General features: G+C 43.7%; 1 protein-coding gene across 2 annotated transcripts in view; it reads right to left on the bottom strand.

The window, feature by feature from the left end:
• Positions 1-20,474, bottom strand: part of GRIN2B (glutamate ionotropic receptor NMDA type subunit 2B) — a 405,281-nt gene that overhangs the window by 33,942 nt on the left and 350,865 nt on the right. For both annotated transcript variants that reach the window (XM_035028180.1, XM_035028181.1), the window contains 5 exons: positions 15,374-15,576; positions 14,410-14,581; positions 14,038-14,191; positions 10,378-10,503; positions 7,592-7,821 (listed from right to left, as the gene is read on the bottom strand). In XM_035028180.1, coding sequence (XP_034884071.1) covers positions 7,592-7,821; positions 10,378-10,503; positions 14,038-14,191; positions 14,410-14,581; positions 15,374-15,576 — 885 coding nt within the window. The remainder of the gene's footprint in view (positions 1-7,591; positions 7,822-10,377; positions 10,504-14,037; positions 14,192-14,409; positions 14,582-15,373; positions 15,577-20,474) is intronic.

Here is a 20,474-nt window from a genome sequence, read left to right as displayed (position 1 = left end):
GATTATGACCTAAGCCGAAGTCAACAGCCAGATGCTCAGCCCACTGAGCCACCCAGGTACCCCCATCTTCCTTATGATTTTCTTAGTAACATTTTTTTCTCTAGCTTTATTGTAGGAATACAGTATATAATCCATATAAATATACAAAATATGTGTTAATCAACTATTTATGTAATAAGTAAGGCTTCCGGTCAACAGTAGGCTATTAGCAGTTCAGTTTCTGGGGAATCAAAACTTACACTCAGATTTTTTACTGTGCAGGGGGTTGGCGCCCCTACCCCCACGCTATTCAAAGGTCAACTGCCTATATATGTATGTATATGTATTATACATATATATACACATATGAACATACATGTACATATATAAATGTGCACTCCTGTGTAACAAAGAATCTAACAAGGAAGATATGTTCATCCACATGAAGAGAGGACACCTGTTTACCTTTATTGAGAAAGATGTCCCCTGTGCCTTATGATCAAATAAAGTCCCTTCCAGTTCTGTGATTTGAACAATACAACACAATCCAGAATATGAGAGGGGTGCATTAATAATATTGTCCCTAGAAAAGAGTTGTGGAAATGATATAGCATACAAAAACAAGTCCTCCATCCCCCTTGACAATGATGTTACTATGAAGAGGTCTAGTAGAAGATTTCGTGGGAAGTGCGCACACATCTAACACGCTACATGCTGCGAGAAACTAACAGTCCTCAGCCTCAAGGACAGAGCAAACGGGAGCCCTCAAGGACACCTGGGTTTTTGACTGTCTCCCTAAAATTCAAGAGCATGGAGAAGACCTTCGTGGTGTGTACAACATGTCTCTGCAAATCTTCAGTGTGATGGAGATCAATTCTTCGAAGCAAAGGAGATTCGTGAGAAGAGGAGCTGAACCGGATGCTGCTGTAAGAAATACCCACTTCGGAAGGGTGGGGCTGGGTGCTGACAGAGGAGATGGAGATGAATAGGAGACACCCTGAAGTCTAATGTCTGAGGGGAGCTCAGAGAGCAGGTCATAGGAGAGTCACGAAGGCCCTGTATCCGTTTCCTGGGGCTGCCGTAGCAAACTACCATGGACATGGTGGCTTACAGCAACCCAGAGTTATTTTCACACAGTTCTGAGGCCAGAGGTCCAAAATCAAAGTGCCAGTGCTGTGCCCCCTCCAGAAGCTCTAGGGGAGAGTCTGTTCCTTGCCTCTTCCAGCTCCCAGATGGTTCTTGTGGTTGCAACACTCCAATCTCTGTTTCTGCCTTCTCCTGATCTTCTCTTCTGAGTCAAATCTCTGCCTTTCTCTTATAAGGACACTTGTCACTGGATTTAGCACCAACCCCGATAATCCAGGATGATCTTATCTTGAGATCCTTAACTTAATTACATCTGCAAAGATCTTTGTTTTCCAAATAAAGGTAACACTCACAGGATCCACGGTTAGGACATGAATGTATCTTTTGGGAGCAGGGGCGGGAGGGTGAGGGGGTGTCCATGCAACCCACGATAAGCCCCGACAGTACAGCAGAGGTCAGGGGTGAGGAATGCTGTGTGGGAAGCCATGGAACATCAGGAAGCAGGTGGTCCCTCAAGGACAGGAGCACACAGTGAAGCCTGATGCTGTGAAGGGGTACACAGAAAGGAGAGAAAGGAGACTCTGGACCCCCCCTTGGGAGCCCCATAGCCATCTGCATCCTGGGACTGGGAGGGTGACCACTGCAAAGCCCCACTAGATGCCTCGGTCAAGGCATCCAGGCAAGTCAAAATGGACTCAGGAATTAGGAGTGGGCAGAAGTAGTCTCATTTTCAAACAACACTAGCAAAGTGGTGAGAGATGACCCTGAGCAAGAGCACTAGGCCTGGGCAAGCTCCAGGCTTTGCTCTGGATGCATCTGGGTGCAGTCCAGCCTGGAAGCAATGAGGGAGGCTCAGTACTTGGGGTAGTGGTCCATGTACAATGTCAGATTGGTTCTGGTAATTGAGAGACAAAGGGACGGGTGTCCCTTCCCTGCCACATGCGTGCCCTGTGCCCTGTGTCCTCCCAGGCTCGGGGGAGTTTTCTTTTCTTATCACTTCCTCCAGAATTGCTCTTGGCCAGCTACTACAAGAGGACCAGTTGTTTGACAGCTCCACAGGACTCCCACGTAAGAAAGCACACCCTAGTTTGCACAGCTACCTGAAGGTCCAGTCCAGGCGCCCATTTCTAGCTCCCTGGCTCATTAGTCACGCCTGCCACTTGCCCTAGTAAGCTATTTTTGCCTCAGTAGTCCGTGATCTGACCAAGAAGGTCTGTGCCAGGACCAAGGTGTGACAGATCAAGCTTGAGGTCAGCTGTCTCTCACTGGCTTTCAGCCTGAAATGAATAGGGCAAGGAAGACACATCTGAACAGCGGAAAGAACAGGGCCCATTTCCTCACATGCTCAAATACCATCCAATCATTACATTTCAGTGTACCGTGGTGTAAATATGCTTATCACCAGGCTGGTTCTCTTCCAGAATGCATACTGACTTGTTTGCATGTTGATTTAAAAGTCCTACATGGTCTCTTTTCCAAAAGGGTGCGAGGTGACTTCAAGATGCTACAAGACTTCACATAGAATAATCATTATCTAGAAAAGCCATGGGTCCTCATTTAGTTGTTAGAAGGCTGTCCTGATTGTACCTTCAGTGTTGCAGGCAAAGGTGGTTGCCCTCATTAATTAGACAGGCACTTTTTGGACGTTTTAAAGTTAATAAAAATTCCTACAGTTCCTTGAGGGCAAGAACTGCAAACTACACTGTGGGTACATATGACATTGGGGGTAGGAATGTGTGAAGCAGGATGCCGCCAAGCATCCTCGGGAACCCAGTGGTCAGACGGCAACCTCTGCTTCCTTCACCCCACGACCCCATAACTGCCCCTTCTCTCTCCTGCTGCCGCTCCTCTCCCACCCTCCAACAGTGGCTTAAGGCTCAGGGTCACACTAGGCTCAGGCTAAAGTCAATGTGTGGGCCATTAGCCTGTACAAGTACTAGAAATCACCACCCTTCTCTTTTTAAAGGAATGCCTCTGAAAAACTTCTTAAAGAAAGTGCAAATGAGGGGCACCTGGGTTGCTCAGTCTGCCTTCGGCTCAGGTCATGATCCCGGGGTCCCGGGATTGAGCCCCGCGTCAGGTTCCTTGCTCAGCGGGGAGTCTGCTTCTCCCTCTGCCCCTTTACCCCACTCATGTTCTCTCTCAAATAAATAAATAAATAAATAAATAAATAAATAAAATATTAAAAAGAGAAAGTGAAAATGTTGGAATACTATCTAATTATTGTGGATCAGTTCATCAAACAGCTGCTTTTTGGTAGATGAAAAGGATCTAACTTGTTATGCTTTGACAAGGTGGATGGGAGGATAGGAAGAAAGATGTTGAATGAAAATTAAGCCCTGGGACCTGAACAGGATGGCACACTGTTTAGGGGCTATAGGCGGCAAAGCACATCAGAAGGAAAATGACTTAACCCTTCCCAGGTTCAGTTTCCTCATCGACAAATGAAAACATTAATAGCACCATTACATAAGATCCTCTGTGTAATGCAGCTGGCCTTACGCCTGGCTTGTACAAGCTGAGAAAAAAATGTGAGCAGAGATAGCATTGCTGAAGTTATATTAATAATGATGATGACTGTTATTACCATTATCCATAGTAACAGTAGTCCTGGTGGAGGCAGCATATGGTGACCTCAGGGTTAAGTGAAACTGACAGAGAAACTCATTAAATCACAGAATCGAAAATTCAATGAAAAAGTGGGGGCAGGTGTGTCAATACCAATCCTTCAAGACATCATAACTTTGTCTAAGATGAGCTAGAAGGGAGATATGCTGGAGAAGTGATTTTAGAGCCAAACCCACAGGGACGCAAACCTTTAGCTCTGTCACTTGAGAATGTGGGACTTTAGGGAAGTCCAGAAACTTCCCAGAGTCTCGGGGTCTTTATTTGTAAAATGGGAATAGTCATACCTATATGCAGAGGACACATATAAAATAGATGTAACATGCATAATGTACGTAGGGACCAGCAAATATGTCCCTTCCTTCACCTGGTGGCCAAGCTCTTTCTATGGCTGGCAGACTGCAAAATGAGAAATCCGTCTGGGGAGGTGAGACACGGGAGAATGAGCATGGGGAGCTCTTTGTTAAGAGCAGAAAGAGGTCATCAGCTTCCTTATATTCTCCTCCCGCTGGGGGAACTGATGGAATGTACAGTAGGGCTGCTAAATGTTAGAACTTGCACCCATATTTAGATACAGCATGTAGTGGAATAATTCTGAACCCACTGATGTAATGCGCTACTGCAAGATGGAAGCCATCCAGTGAAAAGGAGCCCCAAAATAGGTTTTCATGGAAATTTAACTCTGAACATTCTGATTTTGTACCTTACCATAAATGAGATCTGGAAAACACTTTTCTGCCATAAAATTGAAGATAATTTCCTAAGGATATATAAATTTAATGGCTATAAATACCTTCCCATCATCACTCCAAGATATTTATCACTTGATCTGAGTTGTATGGAAGATATGCCATCCGTGACAGTCAAAACAAGTTTAAGAACTCTTTCCTATTTTAAATGTTATTTTCCTTGATGAAAATTTAATTCCATTGAAAAAAGAATCTTCAAAATCACCTCATATCTATTCTCAATGTTCCTGTCTTGACGACTTCATTCTTTACCTTTTCTTTTTCTAAATTCACAGAATACACTTGCTGTTGGGCGAAGACAGGCCCAAGACTTTGTTTTCTTAAGGTGTTGTGAAGGGAAACTAGTATCAATTTTGACATTTTAAGTGCACTTTCAGAAAACCTTCTTTCTGATTTATATTAGCATTCCTGACACTGATGTGCGTTGTATGTCATTAGTTACTTAAATGTTTTCTATAATTATGTAAATTATGTTGACACTGTCTGGTAGGATGCTTACGCTTTACGATTTTGTCATCTGCAAAGTTCTAAAATGTATCTGATATCCATTTTCAAGTATTTTCAAATTAGACCGTTGTTAAAGGGTTCTTGCTCTCTTGTTGCCTTCTTTGCCTATAATGCTTAGTCTGCTGCTTTGCATGAGAGGCTCTTACATAAATATACCCTGTTTCCCTCTCCCCACAGACTTTAAAAAACAAAACAAAACAAAACAGGATAACCAAGTTATGATCATGGTGCAACAGAGCTCATGGTCAGATGGGGGAGATCCAGTCAGGTCCAGGTGTCCAGATTATGACAGGACCATGTGGAAGACAGGTGTTATTAATAAAGGGGTGAAAGACTACCAGGTCAGAGGAGAGAATGGCTCACTGTCCAGATGAGCCAAGGAAAGCTCCACAAACGAAGTGACCTCTAATCTGGGCCATGAGGGTTCCATAGGAGTTTGGTGAGTGAAGAAGTCAGGAGAAGAACATCCCCGGCAGATGCACAGATGGAGAGGCATGGCCCAAAGGATGAGAAGTCAAGGAACCCTGGGCTGTAAGAGACTAAGGCCTGGCTGACCACCCTGGACAACTAGAGCCCAGTAAGAATCACATGTGAAGGCCCTCAGAGGCAATCAGGGAAAAGGTCTTTATTCTATCCACAGTGGAGCCACTGAAGTTCTCTAAGCAAAGAACGGATGGGACCTAACTTTTCAGAACATAACCAACATGGTGTGGAGGACAGACAGGTGCACAACCTCTCTGTTTAAGCAGTCTCGAGCAATATATTCAAAACCACAAAAGGGAAAACAATCTCCTTGCATCTTAATTAGGCTTATCTCAAATAGAAGATCATACAGTTGTTGCCGGGTGGCTCATGAATGTATGGGAACGATAAATACAGTGTCTTAAGCAATCCTCAGAGATACTTGAAGAAAACAAAATGATAAATGTGGATCCTTCACTTAGTAGCCCAGAGCTCCAAGAAGGACTGTGGTCCACAGTATCTCTGCCATATTACTGATGGCATGGCAAGATGGTCCCACCATATTGTGTGTGGGGACATCACCTACCAAACCTCTGCAGAGCCTGATGTGAGCACGTGGTCTGCCATACCTCTGACAAATCCATGTGTGAGGACATGGTCTACCATGCTGCTGCCACATCCCTGTTTTAGAATGGGCATGGTCTACCTCACCTACGCCACATTCAAGTGTAGAGCCCTAAGGAGGTAGTTGTTCTTAACACCACTACTGCCCAGGCTTTAGAAACAGGCACAAAAATTGGTGTAACAGGAGGTGAAGGGAGGTATGTAATTCACCTTTTCTGAGCCAGGATCATAATGATGAAAGATGTTGACGAAGGAACAAAGAGAAATATTTAAAATGAATGAAGTATTAAATGCATGAATATATGAATAAATGAATAATAAATCATGCGTTAGAAGCGAGAAGTAAACAAAAACCTAAAAATAAGGGAGAAGGAAATACAAAGAGAGGTATTATTTTTAAAAATAAAGAAGAAAATAAAGGAAGACGAGTCAGAGAAAGAGATAACATGAAAAGGTAAACACAGTGATCCATATATGTACTTAGATATTTTTTTTTTCATTCCCTTAGAAGCTTGTTTACCTTCCCCTCACATGCTTTTGTGTGTTCTTGGTGAGTAGAGATGAATAGATGGAAAAATCAGAACCTGGGTCCTCAAAAAGACTAGCTCTTCCTTCATACTCTTCTCAAACCATCTGTTAAGGGTTTAAGGTTTTATCTGGAGAAAACCTACCCCACGTTAGAAATCACCAGCTCTCTGACCTATCTGTTCTAAACACACATCCGTCCATACCTCATAGCTTCAACCTGGGGAGAGGGGTGGGAAATCACATTTTCTAAATCTTAAGGAAACACAGTGCAGGAAATGTGTTGTGGGTGGAAGTTCCCAGAATTATGCGGGGCATCCATGAGTTCTACCGGACACCTCATGGAGGTAGGTCCTCTCACTCATCTTGGACCATGCTGGCGATCACTGTTTCAGGAGATAGACCGCCCACAGAAACCGTGATGCTTCTGGCAGGCCGAGAGAATATGGTATTTAGGACAGACTTGGCACATCCTCGTCCAGAAAAGATGCAAACCAGTGGACACTTTCGTTCCTTTTGCAACTGCACAGCTCAGCAGGGAGGCCTCAATTGGTATGGGGGCTACCTATTCATCAGCACCACACAGGGCAGTCATCAGTTAAAGAGCAGTTAGTTCTCTTCGGGAACAATGTGAACTACCCTCCTGGAGGAAAACGGAGGCCACAATGGGCCAGGGCCCTCGGTGTGGGTGCAGGGGGCGGCCCTCTAATAACACACCAAATGGGCAGCCCTGTGCTGGCAGGCCACCCAAGCACATTCGGCAGGAGGTACCACATGCTCAGGAAGCCACTAACACACCAAGCCCCTTATTTGCAGCCCGGGGAGTGCTGGTGACAACCTTTCACAAATCAGAAAGTGAACGTGAGGTACTATTATTTCGGTAGGGAAACTGATGTTTGCTCCCAGGTCCCAATTTAAGGAGACATAAGAAAGAACTGCCGAGTCTAAAGATGGAGAAAATTAACAGGTACAGGAGAACTTTGAGTATGGGCTCAGAATGGGACTGAGGGGAAGACGGGAAATGGTCCTCTTACCTTTTTGTCACTCAGGCCAGAAACCTGGTCCACATACTCCTCTTGGATCATGAAGGCAGCTAAGTTGGCAGTGTAGCTGGCCAGGAAGATGACAGCAAAGAAGGCCCACACTGACACCATGATCTTGGAGGTGGTCCCCTTTGGGTTCTGCACAGGTACGGAGTTGTTAAACACGAGACCCCAGAGTAACCAAATAGCTTTGCCGATGGTAAAAGATGGGCCACCTGGCTCTGTCATGATGAAAAGACAAGGACAGAAAGTTAAGACAGAGTCACCGGTCCTATCTAAACAGAGAGACCAGCTCTGTGTAGACAAATACACAGAGCTGGTCAGTTCCTGCTCAAAGCAGGAAACCCTCCGACTAAGAGGCAGACATTTTTAAGTTGAGAGTTTGTGTCTCTCTTCTGGGACCCCCCAGGAAGGCAAAAGAGGGTTCTTTAGAAGAAAATCCAGGGGCGTGGGGTGTGTGTGGGATCCTGCTTCAACTAACGGTCGTCACTCAGCTAGGGCACTGGAAAGGCCAGCTTCCTGCCCCCATGTAGACAAGACTCTCAAGACCACATGAAAACTGAATGACAAAGGCCACTACCCCATTACTGTCACATGCACATCCTCATTACTGTTGTTCCTAAAATTTCTATTTGTATCTACCAAGAAAGGATTTCAACTTCAAAAAAGGTCAACAAGAACCGTATGGAATGTTCTTCTACCTTCGGCATGGACCTCCTACAATTTTATTCACATGGATGCTAGATGGCTTTGGATGTCCTTTATCCTAATTTTTCTTTAGCTTCTAGCACTTAGCACCAAATGTTTCCAGGACAACCTCGACCCCACTCCAATGCCAACGCATCCCAACTGGGTTTCCGACTATGGTAGCTTCTTGTACAAGAATATCAGGAAGCCCAGGGAGGAAGTCACAGACCCCTGGCTTGGCCATGCTATCTGAGGGCAGAAAGGCAGACTGTCTCTGACCCTCCTCCACCCAACCTTTATATTCACAGTGCCAAGACTTCTGCCCAGAGATTTATTGTTGCCTCGCCGCTTTCAATGCTTGGCGATGGCAAAATCTCGCCTGATGTCTGGGTCTGCATGTAGCCCCTCCACTGCAGAAACGAACATCTGCCCACACAGTTTCACCACACATTAGCACAGGTCTTACGATGTTATCTGTGATCCTGATAGCATCTGCTCTGACAACTAAATCAGTGACTACCCATGTCAAGCCTCGTATCTAACCGTGCGCACACATCTGTGCATGTGGACCTGATTTCATGGAACAGATGTGTAACTCCAAAGTTGTTCATAAATCAAAGCTTTGTACATTGTAAAAATGCCCCAAGGAGACTTGATATTTAAAGCACTTCGTGAGCACAGGCGCCCCTTGGTTGCCTAAGTAATTCTAAGCCCTCACTTTGAATTTTGTGGCTGGATTTTTTGCCTCCTTGATTTTCTTCAAGGTGAAGGGACAACATACGCTCACTTGAGCTCTTGATTCTGTCAACATACGTACGTACTCAGGTGTTTCTCAGATGTTTTGCTTGTTACTAATGCCCCTCGGGATGGGGAGCAGGTCATGGCTTCTGGAAGACCCTTTGGCACAGGTACAAAGCCCCCTGATTGCACCATATTGTGGAGACGTTCAAACTTCCAGGCCAGAATGCACAAGCTGAAGAAGGTAGGCTGGCCCCTGGAAATGCCTCAGGGCATCAGTGGTTCACAACCTGGACTATTAGAAGTACCAGGGGAGTTTTCATACAACACTGCTGCCAAGCCCCCAGCCCCAAAGATTCTTATTCAGTTGTGGTGGGTGGTTATTCTAACCTGCAACCAAAGTAGAAAACCACTATTTTGAAACATAGTAGTGGTCCAAGACCCACCCTGGAATTAGTGGGTCAGAATATTAGAAAATGAGGTCCAAGCACCTTTGTCTTTTAAGTGCCCCACAGATCATTCTTTGTGTAGCTGGGGTTAAAAAAGGCTTCCGTCTTGGAGGCATAATTTCAGAATAAAACTCATTCTGGATGGGAGAAGACTCAGAAAAAAGTGTAGTAGTTCCTAATTCTGGGATTCTCAGAAAGTTTCGGATGAGTTATTTATAGGGGTCCCAAGTCCCCCTTCAAGAATCTAGTAAATGTTTTGTGAAGCCTCATAAATGCCTCGAACACATGGGCAGCCCTCATATCTCTGGACCCACTTAGCCAGAAAACTGGACTGCCCCCAACAGTAGCTATGGGTGCAAATTGCTATCTGCTGGCCATTTTATTTCAACCACCCAATGTCTATACTCCCTGGCAGGGGCAGCTGAGCCAGGGTCATAGGCTTTGGAGATCTTGTACCTCAGAGGTGGAGAACTCCTTCAGCCACAACTACGCTGCATATATCCCGGGGCAGCCTAATTTTCTTTATTCTTAATATATGGAGTATAGCTGCCTTGTTCGTCCATCTGTTCAAACAGACTGCTCACAGCCTAAGGTTATCAAAATAGTTTCCTCTGACATGTTTATGCTACACAAATCTACGAGCAACTTCCCTCTCATTTACCCTGGGGTAGAACTGGGCTCGCCGGTGAGGCTTCTGCCAGCGAGGGACATAGAGATCTGGACTAACCTCTTAACTGGGGTATTTCTAATGAGTTGCCAAGCTGTTGACATAGAAGGCTGAAGGTTCATTTTCAGAAATGGGTAAGTCAGGGAGCGGGCAGACACTAAATGAGGAGTAGAGAGACTCAGAATGGAGAACAAGAGACGACAATGCAGAAATGTAATAGTCGTAGCTGGCCTTACCTCTGCCATCAGCGAGGCACCTGTTATAACCCACAGGGCTGAAGTACTCGAAGACAAAGACGGCCACGGCTGAGACGATGAGCAGCATCACGAACATCATAACCCATACGTCAGCACTGAATGGCTCTGGGGAGGGAAAAAAAAAAAAAACAGTGCTCAGAATTAAAACAGAGAACAAAGAGATTCTGATTAATTTGCGTATTCATTTGCTCAGGCAACGTGTATTTTGTTGGGGGGAAACAAACCACAGGTGTGTTGCGTCTCTCCCGAGAGCCAGGGCCTGGGTCGGGGAGGAGTGACAGGCTGCATCTGAGTGTCTCCATTGCCCTGATGGGCAGGTCAAGGTCTATTTTCTCTCAAACACATGAGAAGGAGAGCTTCTTGCCTATGAACTTTTTGAGTTAGTTTCTGCTATTGCCAGCAAATGTCCATCTGCAAGAAGTACTAGATTGGGGTAAGTGAATCATAGGGAACAGGTTCTTGGTTTATGTTGTCCCCTATATGGCCACACTGCATGATGGAGGCCTGGAAAAAGCTTTCACCAATGCTTCCTCCGAACCTTGTGCGCAAATTCATTCTCCACAGATGTTAGTTGCTATTTCAGGCTTGACTTGATTTGGTAATAACTACATCCAATGAGTAACTCTTTTGCCCCCTTGCCTCACCTCTCCTAAACTTCCTAGTCTACATTTACTTTACAACCCACTTGGATGTGGTGTATTTTATGGGGCATCATTAGGGCATGAGAACAGAAGTCAATGTCAAAAAAAAAAAAAATCCATCCACACTGACAATCGGTATCTATAACAGTGGGAATGTAGCCCATGACAAGGGAACATGCCTCAGCTGTAATTAACAGAACAATTACAAGCTATTCCCTCACACCAAGTGAAAGCGTTGACAGGATAAGACCAGGCAAGAGAGCAAGAATGTTCTTCACGTGCTTTCTTTAATTTCTTTAATCATTCTTGCTGAATCCCTTACATGGATCTCAAGCTCTCTGGCTTGGAGGTGTCTAGAAATTGAACACTGTATTCCAAGAGCCACCTCTCTGAAGGCCTACAAAAAGGGACAATTGCTATGCATTCCCACGATACAATGTTCCCTCAATTGTGTCTCAAAATAGTTCTGGCCTTTTTAGCTGTCACATCACATTGTAAACTCATAACTAAGTGAATTAACATACTGTTTTTTCCATCTTCCAAATCATTAATAAAGATGAAGTTGAGAAAAGGAGAAAAATTGGCTGGAAATTAGAAAATATTTTCTTTACTTGAAACCTACTTTACTTTTGCACTTTTGAAGGGAATGATAAAAACCTGGTCACTTGGTAATTTAAAAAGGACCCTGATAAGGCACATACCGACCGTGAAATGCAAAACCTTTCAGTGGCAGCCAGAGATGTGAGGGCAGCAGGTTTAATTCAAAGCCACTCTATGGTGGAGCAGGGAAGGCCCTCGCCCCCTCGGTTCTCACTGATTGCAGTCCTACCCTGATTTCATTGCTGACTAAGATTAGGGAATAACTGAGTAAAAGCATCCTCTCCAGGCTTTCTTTTCCCCCATGGAGCCCAGGGCAGCCTTCTGTACACAAAATATCACAGACATTTGTATTGGCTTTTACGATTTAGAAAGTACTTTCACCATATGTTTTATATAATCCTTATAATGGCCCTTTCATTATGATACTACCATATCTATTTTACAGAAGTCAAGGTCTTTTCCCAAGTTCCTACTCAGAAAGTGGCAGGGCCAGGTTATAATCTGAGGTCTTCTGGGGCAAAGTTTGTACTTTCTCATTGTATTATATATCACTTCCTTGTCTCTGCCCATCACATCGGTGCCTGATTTAGGAGCTGCACTCTGAAATGTCCCCATGAGAACTGGAATGCAGGCTCTGAAGGCAGCCACATCTGGGCTTTAATCCTAGGTCTGTCAGCTGTGAACTGACAGGTTGTTAGAAAATTGCTTACTGGGTCTAAGACTCAGTTTCCCGAGCCATAAAATGGGTATAATAATAGTATCGATGAGTATCAGTGAGATAATATAACAAAAGGATGTATAGTAATGCTTGGAACACCACATAACAGGTGTTCAATAAATGTTGGCTTCTTTTACCCCTGCAAATAACTGCTTCTCCTCTGAACACACACACACACACACACATGCACACATATGTGCGTGCACACATGCACCCTGCCTGGCCCCGCTATGTCATTCTAGGGCTATGCTGATATATCACTGGCTCTTCCAGTTCAGAAATTGAGGTTAGTGCTATACCGATGGGTAAGAATTAGAATGTAGTTTTGTCTGTATCTCTTAATGTTCCAATTATCCTTGCAAAGGAAAAAAGTAAATAAAATACATAAAGCTGCTATGAGGATTAATGCATATAATGTCTGTGCTCTCTAATAACATTTCACATAAAATTGGCAGGGCCAGAACCTACCTCACTGTAAGAAGGCTAGCTGAGAAACTTGAGTAATTAATGGAAAAATTCTATGGGACCTATAACTCCACTTTATAGTACATTAATTAAAAGCTTTCCCCTCCCCCCTCTTGCCCGCTGGAATAGAGCTTAAAGAAACACTAGTCAAGGTCTATTCCAATATCCTCGTGGAAAAAAAAAAAAAATAAAGTTGATGTCCTTCAGAGAGTTTGTGATTCATCCAAGGGCTTACGGTTTGTTTATGGCCAAGCCAGGCCTCCTGTCTCCTAGCCCAATGTCCTGTTCTCGAGGTGACATTTTATTTTCCCACCCCTTGCTCTCACGGCCCCTGCAAAAAAATATGGGGTATGAGCTCACAAAGGAGCTCATCTAATTGAAATCTTGGCCTTATCTCACCAGGTCTTATATCATATCTAAGGTTTTCGACACAAAAAGTGATGCTGGAGAGTAGGGAAGTACAGAATGGAACAAGGAAGGACGGGGCAGAGTGGAAGGAAGCATTGGATCAGCTGTATCTGACAAAGCTCAGAAAAATGCATGTAAAAACAGAAAACCTCTTTTGGGAGCATGGAGCTCAATTCTTGAAGATAATTTAAAAAGTTTTTCAGGGCGCCTGGGTGGCTCAGTTGGTTGGGCGACTGCCTTCGGCTCAGGTCATGATCCTGGAGTCCCGGGATCGAGTCCCGCATTGGGCTCCCTGCTCAGCGGGGGGTCTGCTTCTCCCTCTGCCCTCTTCCCTCTCGTGCTCTCTGTCTCTCATTCTCTCTCTCTCAAATAAATAAATAAAATCTTTAAAAAAAAAAGTTTTTCAATGATAGCAAGAATTAGAGATTATTAAAGCAGGAAGTAGCCTCAGAGATCAGCTGGTTGAAATGGCTTCTTCTATGGATGAGGGAAACTGAGTCCCAGGATGGAGCACATTTGCTCAGGGTCAAGTGATGAGTAAGTGGCAGGAATGGGACTAGAGTAGGAGCCCTGACTGCCCAGCCAGCACTGTTTTCTTACAGGGTCATATGCTCTCCTATTGGTTTTGGGTATTTTTCAGTGTTCACGTTTGAGGATAATCGATTTTGAAGTCCCCCAAATTAAATAAGCTCCTGCCAAACCAACTCTTGGCTGAGGCAGCCTGGCCACGTGCTCCTTCACTTGATCCTCACACCAAGTACCCGTCCTCATGTCCACGTGCTTCCTGCAGGCAAGCGTAGCACTTACCTAAGAAGGCAGAAGGTGAGACAGTCCCGTTGCTACGCGACACCATGACACTGATACCAGTCTCTATGAAGGGCACAGAGAAGTCGACCACCTCAGACCGCTCCTCATTGATGGTGAGCGACCCCACCGCCATGTAGGCCCTCTTCATGACCACCTGGGAGAAAGGCACAGTGCTCCGTTAGGGGGCTCAGGAAGGCAAGGGGCCGCCGCATGGAGAACAGAGCCCAGCAGCGGTTTCCTTAGTAGAGTGGGAATGGGAAGTCTCTTCACTGTTTTCTACTTTCTAAAATTTATAGAAGAGCATTTTTTCTTATATTGGCAGGAAACAAAATACATGAAAAATGGAAATGGCCCTGACGTTCTGACACTCACCTCTCCAATCATACCGTTCCAGGTTCCATTGATCTTCTTCCCATGCTTGCCATTGGTAACCAGGTAAAGATCGTAAGTGAACTTCACAGATTTAGAAATTTTCTTAAGGATGTCAATACAGAACCCCTTGCAGCACTTTTTGATGTAACCTGGCTCCTCATCTGTTTTATTCCTAACCAGTTGAAGAAACAAACAACAACAACAACAAAAAAAAAAAACAAAAAAAACAAGGCTTTATACAAGAGGCAGGTATTACCCTTTACCAGGAAAACTCCAACCCAAAAGCAGGTCTTCCCCTTTACCGGTCAGCACAGTGTGTATCAGACCTGAGTGAGGAAATAAATGAGACCACAGAATCCTGATTCTTTCATTAGCTCATCATATTGAACCACGTTTTCTCACATTTTTTAGTGCTCCTTTGAAGTATAATGTACATCAGGAAGGTGTGCCTACCCCTAAGGGTTCAGTTGGATAAATTTGCACACACTGAATGCACCCATTTAACCAGCACCAAATTGAGATACAGAAAAATTACCCTTTTATTTTCTCTTCCAGGCATTTCCCACCCTTATCAAAGAGAATCATTACCTGACTTGTAATGGGATAGCAGCTTATTTTTACCTATTTCCAAAAATGTTTCTAAATCTCAAAATTTCAGGGCACCATGGCTCAAGAAAACATGGTTCAACACCAATGCAAATTTGAATCTCTATAAATTTGAGGTCCTGGCTGTTAGAGAGCAGGCAAGGCCATAGATATGTGAGCATAGTTAGCAGTAAGTCTCCCAGGTCAGGATCTGGACAGAACCACAGGGCTGCTCAGTAATTCCATTGCTCAGTAGCAACTGAAAATTGAACATGGTGCCCAATTCATTCTATGCCTCAGGTCCCCGCCCAGGCAGGTGCTGACAGCTGTAGTAAATCTGCCTCCCACGCCACCCGGAGCACTGGGGAAGGGGTCATACTCAGAGACTATGCGTTTTTGGCAGGGGACTGTGTTCCTCATGCAGGTTCCACTCAGAGGGTCCACACTTTCCACAATGACAAAGGGGGCCTCCTCCAGGGTTACAATGCTCAGATGGTCATCCTCCTGTTCTTCTGTCTCAGGACACATTCGGGGCCACACGTAGTACTTCATCTGTAGGGACTTGTCTTTCCACTTGCCCACCTGCACAGGGGTAAACAAAAGACTCAGAAACCACTGGCAAGAGACCTCAGCAGCCTCTCCTGGTATCACCCAGGAAGCTATTAAACAAAGGTAAACAGTCACAGGCATTGAACATAGTAGAGGGGAAATTCTTTTTAACCTGTATGCTCAAAAGGAGTCTACCATGTCCATATCTAAGAAAGGTAATATATTCATTTGCTCACTCACTTACCAAACACTAAAAGAGGATCTACCATGTGCTGGGCACCCTGCAAAATCTTGGGGCTCAACAAAGCATCATTCTGCCCTTCATCAAGCTCACATTGAGTGGAGGAGTCAGAAATGTAAACAAATGTTTACAGTGATAGATGGTAAGTGCTAACACAGAAGCTCATACAAGTGTTGGGAGGATGCCGGAGTTTCCTGCTTTGAGTGGCTGGTGGTTTTTTTCCTACTTAACTGTAACAAGGAGCATGATGGTGAGAGCAGCAAATAGCTCTGGAAAGGTCAACAGAATGACTGGAGCAAATGAGCCAGAAGGATGTGTTTTGGCTTGTAACAGAGGTCCAGTGGGAAGCCATGTGGAGAACTGGGTAGATCTGAATTGGAATAAAATGGTAAGTCAGGATTAAAGAATACTGATGCAGCTTAGCTGGGGAAGGAAGCATGGTTGGGCTGGTGGTGAATGCCACGGGTCAAGGCGGATATGCACCTGCTGGGTTTGGTGGGAGCCCTGGGATGAATCACATAGGTCTTTCTGTGTGCACAGGCTATGTACTCCAACTTCAGGGAGCACCATTCAAACATAGTCTGGTGTGATAAGTGGGTGCCCCCTGGAATCATTCACGAGGTGGCCCTGCTGCCAATCATCAGGAGAAATGTGTGAGTTCCATTATCTTTTCGAAGAACCATTCATTCCTATTTTATAATAGAATCTGTCGGACTTTGTTGGTGGGTTCTTGTTCTCACTCTGCCCTTGAGTTTACTGAAGAGGGAACACCTTTTCATTTTCTATAACCAAACATCTTCAATTACCCCAGGAATTATGGATTGTAAGCTCCTGCATTTTCCCAATCTATAATTTCCTCCATGCGGCAATGCAAATTAGCAGCGTAAGTGTGGCACCAGGACTACAAAACTACTTAATTATTAACTACATAAATCAATAAGGAGCAACAAATGGGCAGCACTTCATAAGTTTTCAAGGAAAGAGGCTTAGATTTCCACATTCATACAAAACCAAAATTCCTTCCTTTGTGTCTGCTTTTGTCTACAGTTAGGTTTCTACCTGGTAACTCCCTAGGTGTGGTTTGTATCTCCCTCCCACCTGCCTAGTAGGCACCGCCTACTTCTACACCCATATTAGGTCTGTATAGCCGTGGCCCTTGTCTTACTGTATCACTATAACATGGACAGTGGCTTGGTGTCCTGGACCAACTTGTTGGTCCATATTTCACTTTCGTATTCAGAATTAGGCACTGAACCAAATGTTTGCTTTCCTTTTTGTGTATTGTCTTCTCTGAACTGAAGGTCCTATTTTGGTGCAAGTCTGTTTTTCTTCATACTGCTAAGAGTACTTATTTCTCAAGTAGAACTATCCAAATAGCTTCCCAGCCATATGGGGATATTTATGTCATCGGCTAGTGGTTAGAAGGGAGGTAGAGCTTGGGGGAGGGGAGACCCCACCCTGGGGGCCCATGATGTTGGGTCACCTCCAACTCGCCCTATTTATCCCAGTGGCCAAACTGATACCATTTTCTGCATGTTCAGGGATGGGAAAAAGTTGGGAATCCCTCATGTAACTATTTTTATTTATTTATTTTTTTCATTCTTATCATTTTCTCCCAATAGTCTCTTTGGGGTCTTTTCTTTTAAGAATCTCATGCTCTACCGACTGAGCTAGCCGGGCACAGGGGTCTTTTCTTTTAAATCCAAATTTCTTCTCTTCTATCTTTACTGCTATTAGCCTAGTCCAGGGGTGCAGCAGCCCATTCTGGGATTGCTGCAGGCAACTTCCAGCTTCACACAGGGTACCCACCCCCCAGAGAGCACCGTGGACACTGCTGCCAGATGGCTCTTCCTAAAACATCACTTCGTTATATAACCGCTATTTGAGAATTCCAACAGCCTCTCACTGCCCTCGGGATGTGTCCAAACTTCTCACCTACATGGTCAAGGTGTGTGCATTCAGCTTCGTCCACCTTGACAGAGTTAACTTCACTATTTTGAAATATGAATCCTTTGTTCATACTGGGAAAGGAAGTTATTGGTATTGAGGGCTAATATAGGTTAATCAGGAACAGGTTTCAACAAGCAAGCAGCCTTTTCTTTTCTAATAGACTTACTCTATCTGTAAGACAAAAAAATGCTGCAGACATAGCATTTTGGCAAAGTTTCTCATGACGCTCTTGTGAACAACATGGAATATAATATCGATTATTGTATACTTTGACAGATTTGAAAGGAGTTTAAAATATTTATTAAACAAAAGATTGTTTAATGAATCAATGCCAACAAGGAAAGAGGTCTTTAGCGATATGTCAGGAGACTCTGTTCTTACAAGTGGCCTGCATAGTGTTTCATAAAACCAAACAGAAGTAATGCTTACAAAACTGCAGATAACACAAAGCTAAATGGAAAAGAAGATATACTGCATTGCAGAATCAAGGTTGGAAGTGATATGAATTAACTGGAATGGGCTAAACCAAATGGAATGAAATTTAATAATATTTATACATGAAGTCGAGCATTTAGATTTTTTAAAAAGCAACTGCATAGTATTTAAAAGGAGGTATTTCAACTAACAGCAGTTTATAAAAGCTATTGCAATAACAAATGGTATCTTTATGGATGTACAGTATCTAGCACATGGGGTGAGGGAAGGGCACAGATGATCCCACTCTGCTCTGTGTTCATCATACCACAGCTGGGAAACTAGCTGTTGATCCTATAATTCTATGAGAAATGATTTTTATTTACTAGATCATTCTCCTTTATCCAATAATAACCTGCATACGGAGTCCCCACTAGCATACCTTTTCTCAACTTCCCAATAAGCTAGCCGGGTCATTCCTTGCTTCACTTCAGTTCAATTCAACCTACAGCAACTGCATGCTAAGCACTGGGCTATGTGTTACAGATAACAATACCAGGTAGCATTTAGCAAGGGCTTAGGATACAGTAGGCACTGAACATTCTAAAAATCTCATTTATCATCGCAGCAAGCTTGTGAGATGGGGCTATTATTTAATGTCTCATTTTACAGAGGAGAACAGAGGGGTTTGATGACTTACCCACACCGTCATGGTGCATGAGTGCAATGTCAGGATTTGAAGCTGAACGATCTGGCTCCCAAGCTTGGGCTGTACCCACTACCCAGCACTGGGGCTCTGCCCTTGAAGGAGTAAATCACGATCCCTGTCCTCTGAGAACGGTCAAGAGAGGAAAGACACTATCTACTGAATGTAACATCAAATTAGGCTTTGGTAATTACCTAATAAAAGGTATAAATAAAGTACTCTGGGATTCACAATAGAAGTGATTATTTCTGAAAGTGTCGGGGAAAAGCTTGATGAAGACCCTTGTCTTTGAGCTGGGCCCTGAAATGTGATAGTGCATTAGGTGAAGAGTACTCTATCCACCAAGGCAATAGCAAGAGCAAAGGATCAAAGTCCTACTGTTGCTCAAAAGAGATATCAAAGACAGTCCTTCACAGCTGAAAGGTATGATGTGTGGGGAGAAATGGTCTAACTCAGTTCTCCTCCTCCTTAAAGACCGGTTCATTCTAGCCGGACAATCTTCATTTTCTAGAGAACCAACTAGATAGCACTCCTCTCTTCACAACTCCTTGTTCAATGGCGTCATGCCGATAGCTTGAAATTAGCTGGGGGCACCCATGAAATTGGCAAACACCACAATTCTGGGCTTCCTCTGCCCATCCCCCAGTTATTAAATATTTGCCAACCCACAAATGGCCCAGAGTAACCAAATCATTCATTATTTCATGCTATTCACTAGCTTATTTAGTGACTTTAACTTTTCAGGGGTCTTGTCTCCTACCCTAAATTCTGAATGTAACCCTAAGTATTTTTGTGACCATGGACAAATGTTTAAAACTCTAAGTCTCAGTTCCCATATCCGTAAAATGAGGGAATGATTTCTAAGGTGCCTTGCATAAAATCTCATGATCCCAGGATCTTTTTAGGACTGAGGCTCTCTACCACACTTCCATCTGATTAGAATCCAGTGAAAAAGTGTTCTACATGGTTATTTCCTCAAGGGAGGGAAGTGTCTGATTTGTTTACACAAAAAGATTAGCTTGTCTTAAAGTAATGATTCGTTGTTTTTTTTTTTGTTTTTTTTTTTTAGTAATGATTCTTTTTTATTGTTTCTTCAAGCACTGGGTTAACAAATTCCCGAGGACTAAAAAGAGAAACAATTTTAGGGGAAAAAAAAAAAAAAGCCCTCTGCTATGAATATTAGATTCATAGTGCCAATACACAGTGCTCATGTGAAAGAACATGTTTAATTACCTCAAATTAGCTACCTCAAGGCAAGGAGCAAGCACTTAGAAACAAGTGAACAACTAAGTATAACAGAAACCTCTTATGTAGAAAAATAAGTTATGTTTCAACAATTTGTTTAAGGGAGAGCAAGTATGGTGGAGATACGATAGATGGGAGAGTTCGTTTAGAGTCATGAAGAATGGCAAGAAGACAAAGAGAAGCCTGAGACACTAAAAGGGAAACTTCTGAATGCTTTCCTAGAATATCTGGATTGGTGTGAGTTTGTAATACCGGAAATGCAGATATTTCAGAGAAAATACAGTGAGAAAAACTAAATGAAGAATTTATAGCTAAGTTAAAATATGATCCGAAAAAGAAAAACGTTGAGGAAATAATGAAGAAAACATGTATAAA

This window comes from Mirounga leonina, unplaced genomic scaffold (genome assembly GCF_011800145.1).
Source record: "Mirounga leonina isolate KUSES-001 unplaced genomic scaffold, KU_Mleo_1.0 Mir_201, whole genome shotgun sequence".
NCBI classification, from domain to species: domain Eukaryota; kingdom Metazoa; phylum Chordata; class Mammalia; order Carnivora; family Phocidae; genus Mirounga; species Mirounga leonina.
The sequence above is the reverse complement of the archived record's forward strand: the minus strand, read 5'-3'. Positions and strand labels throughout refer to the sequence as shown.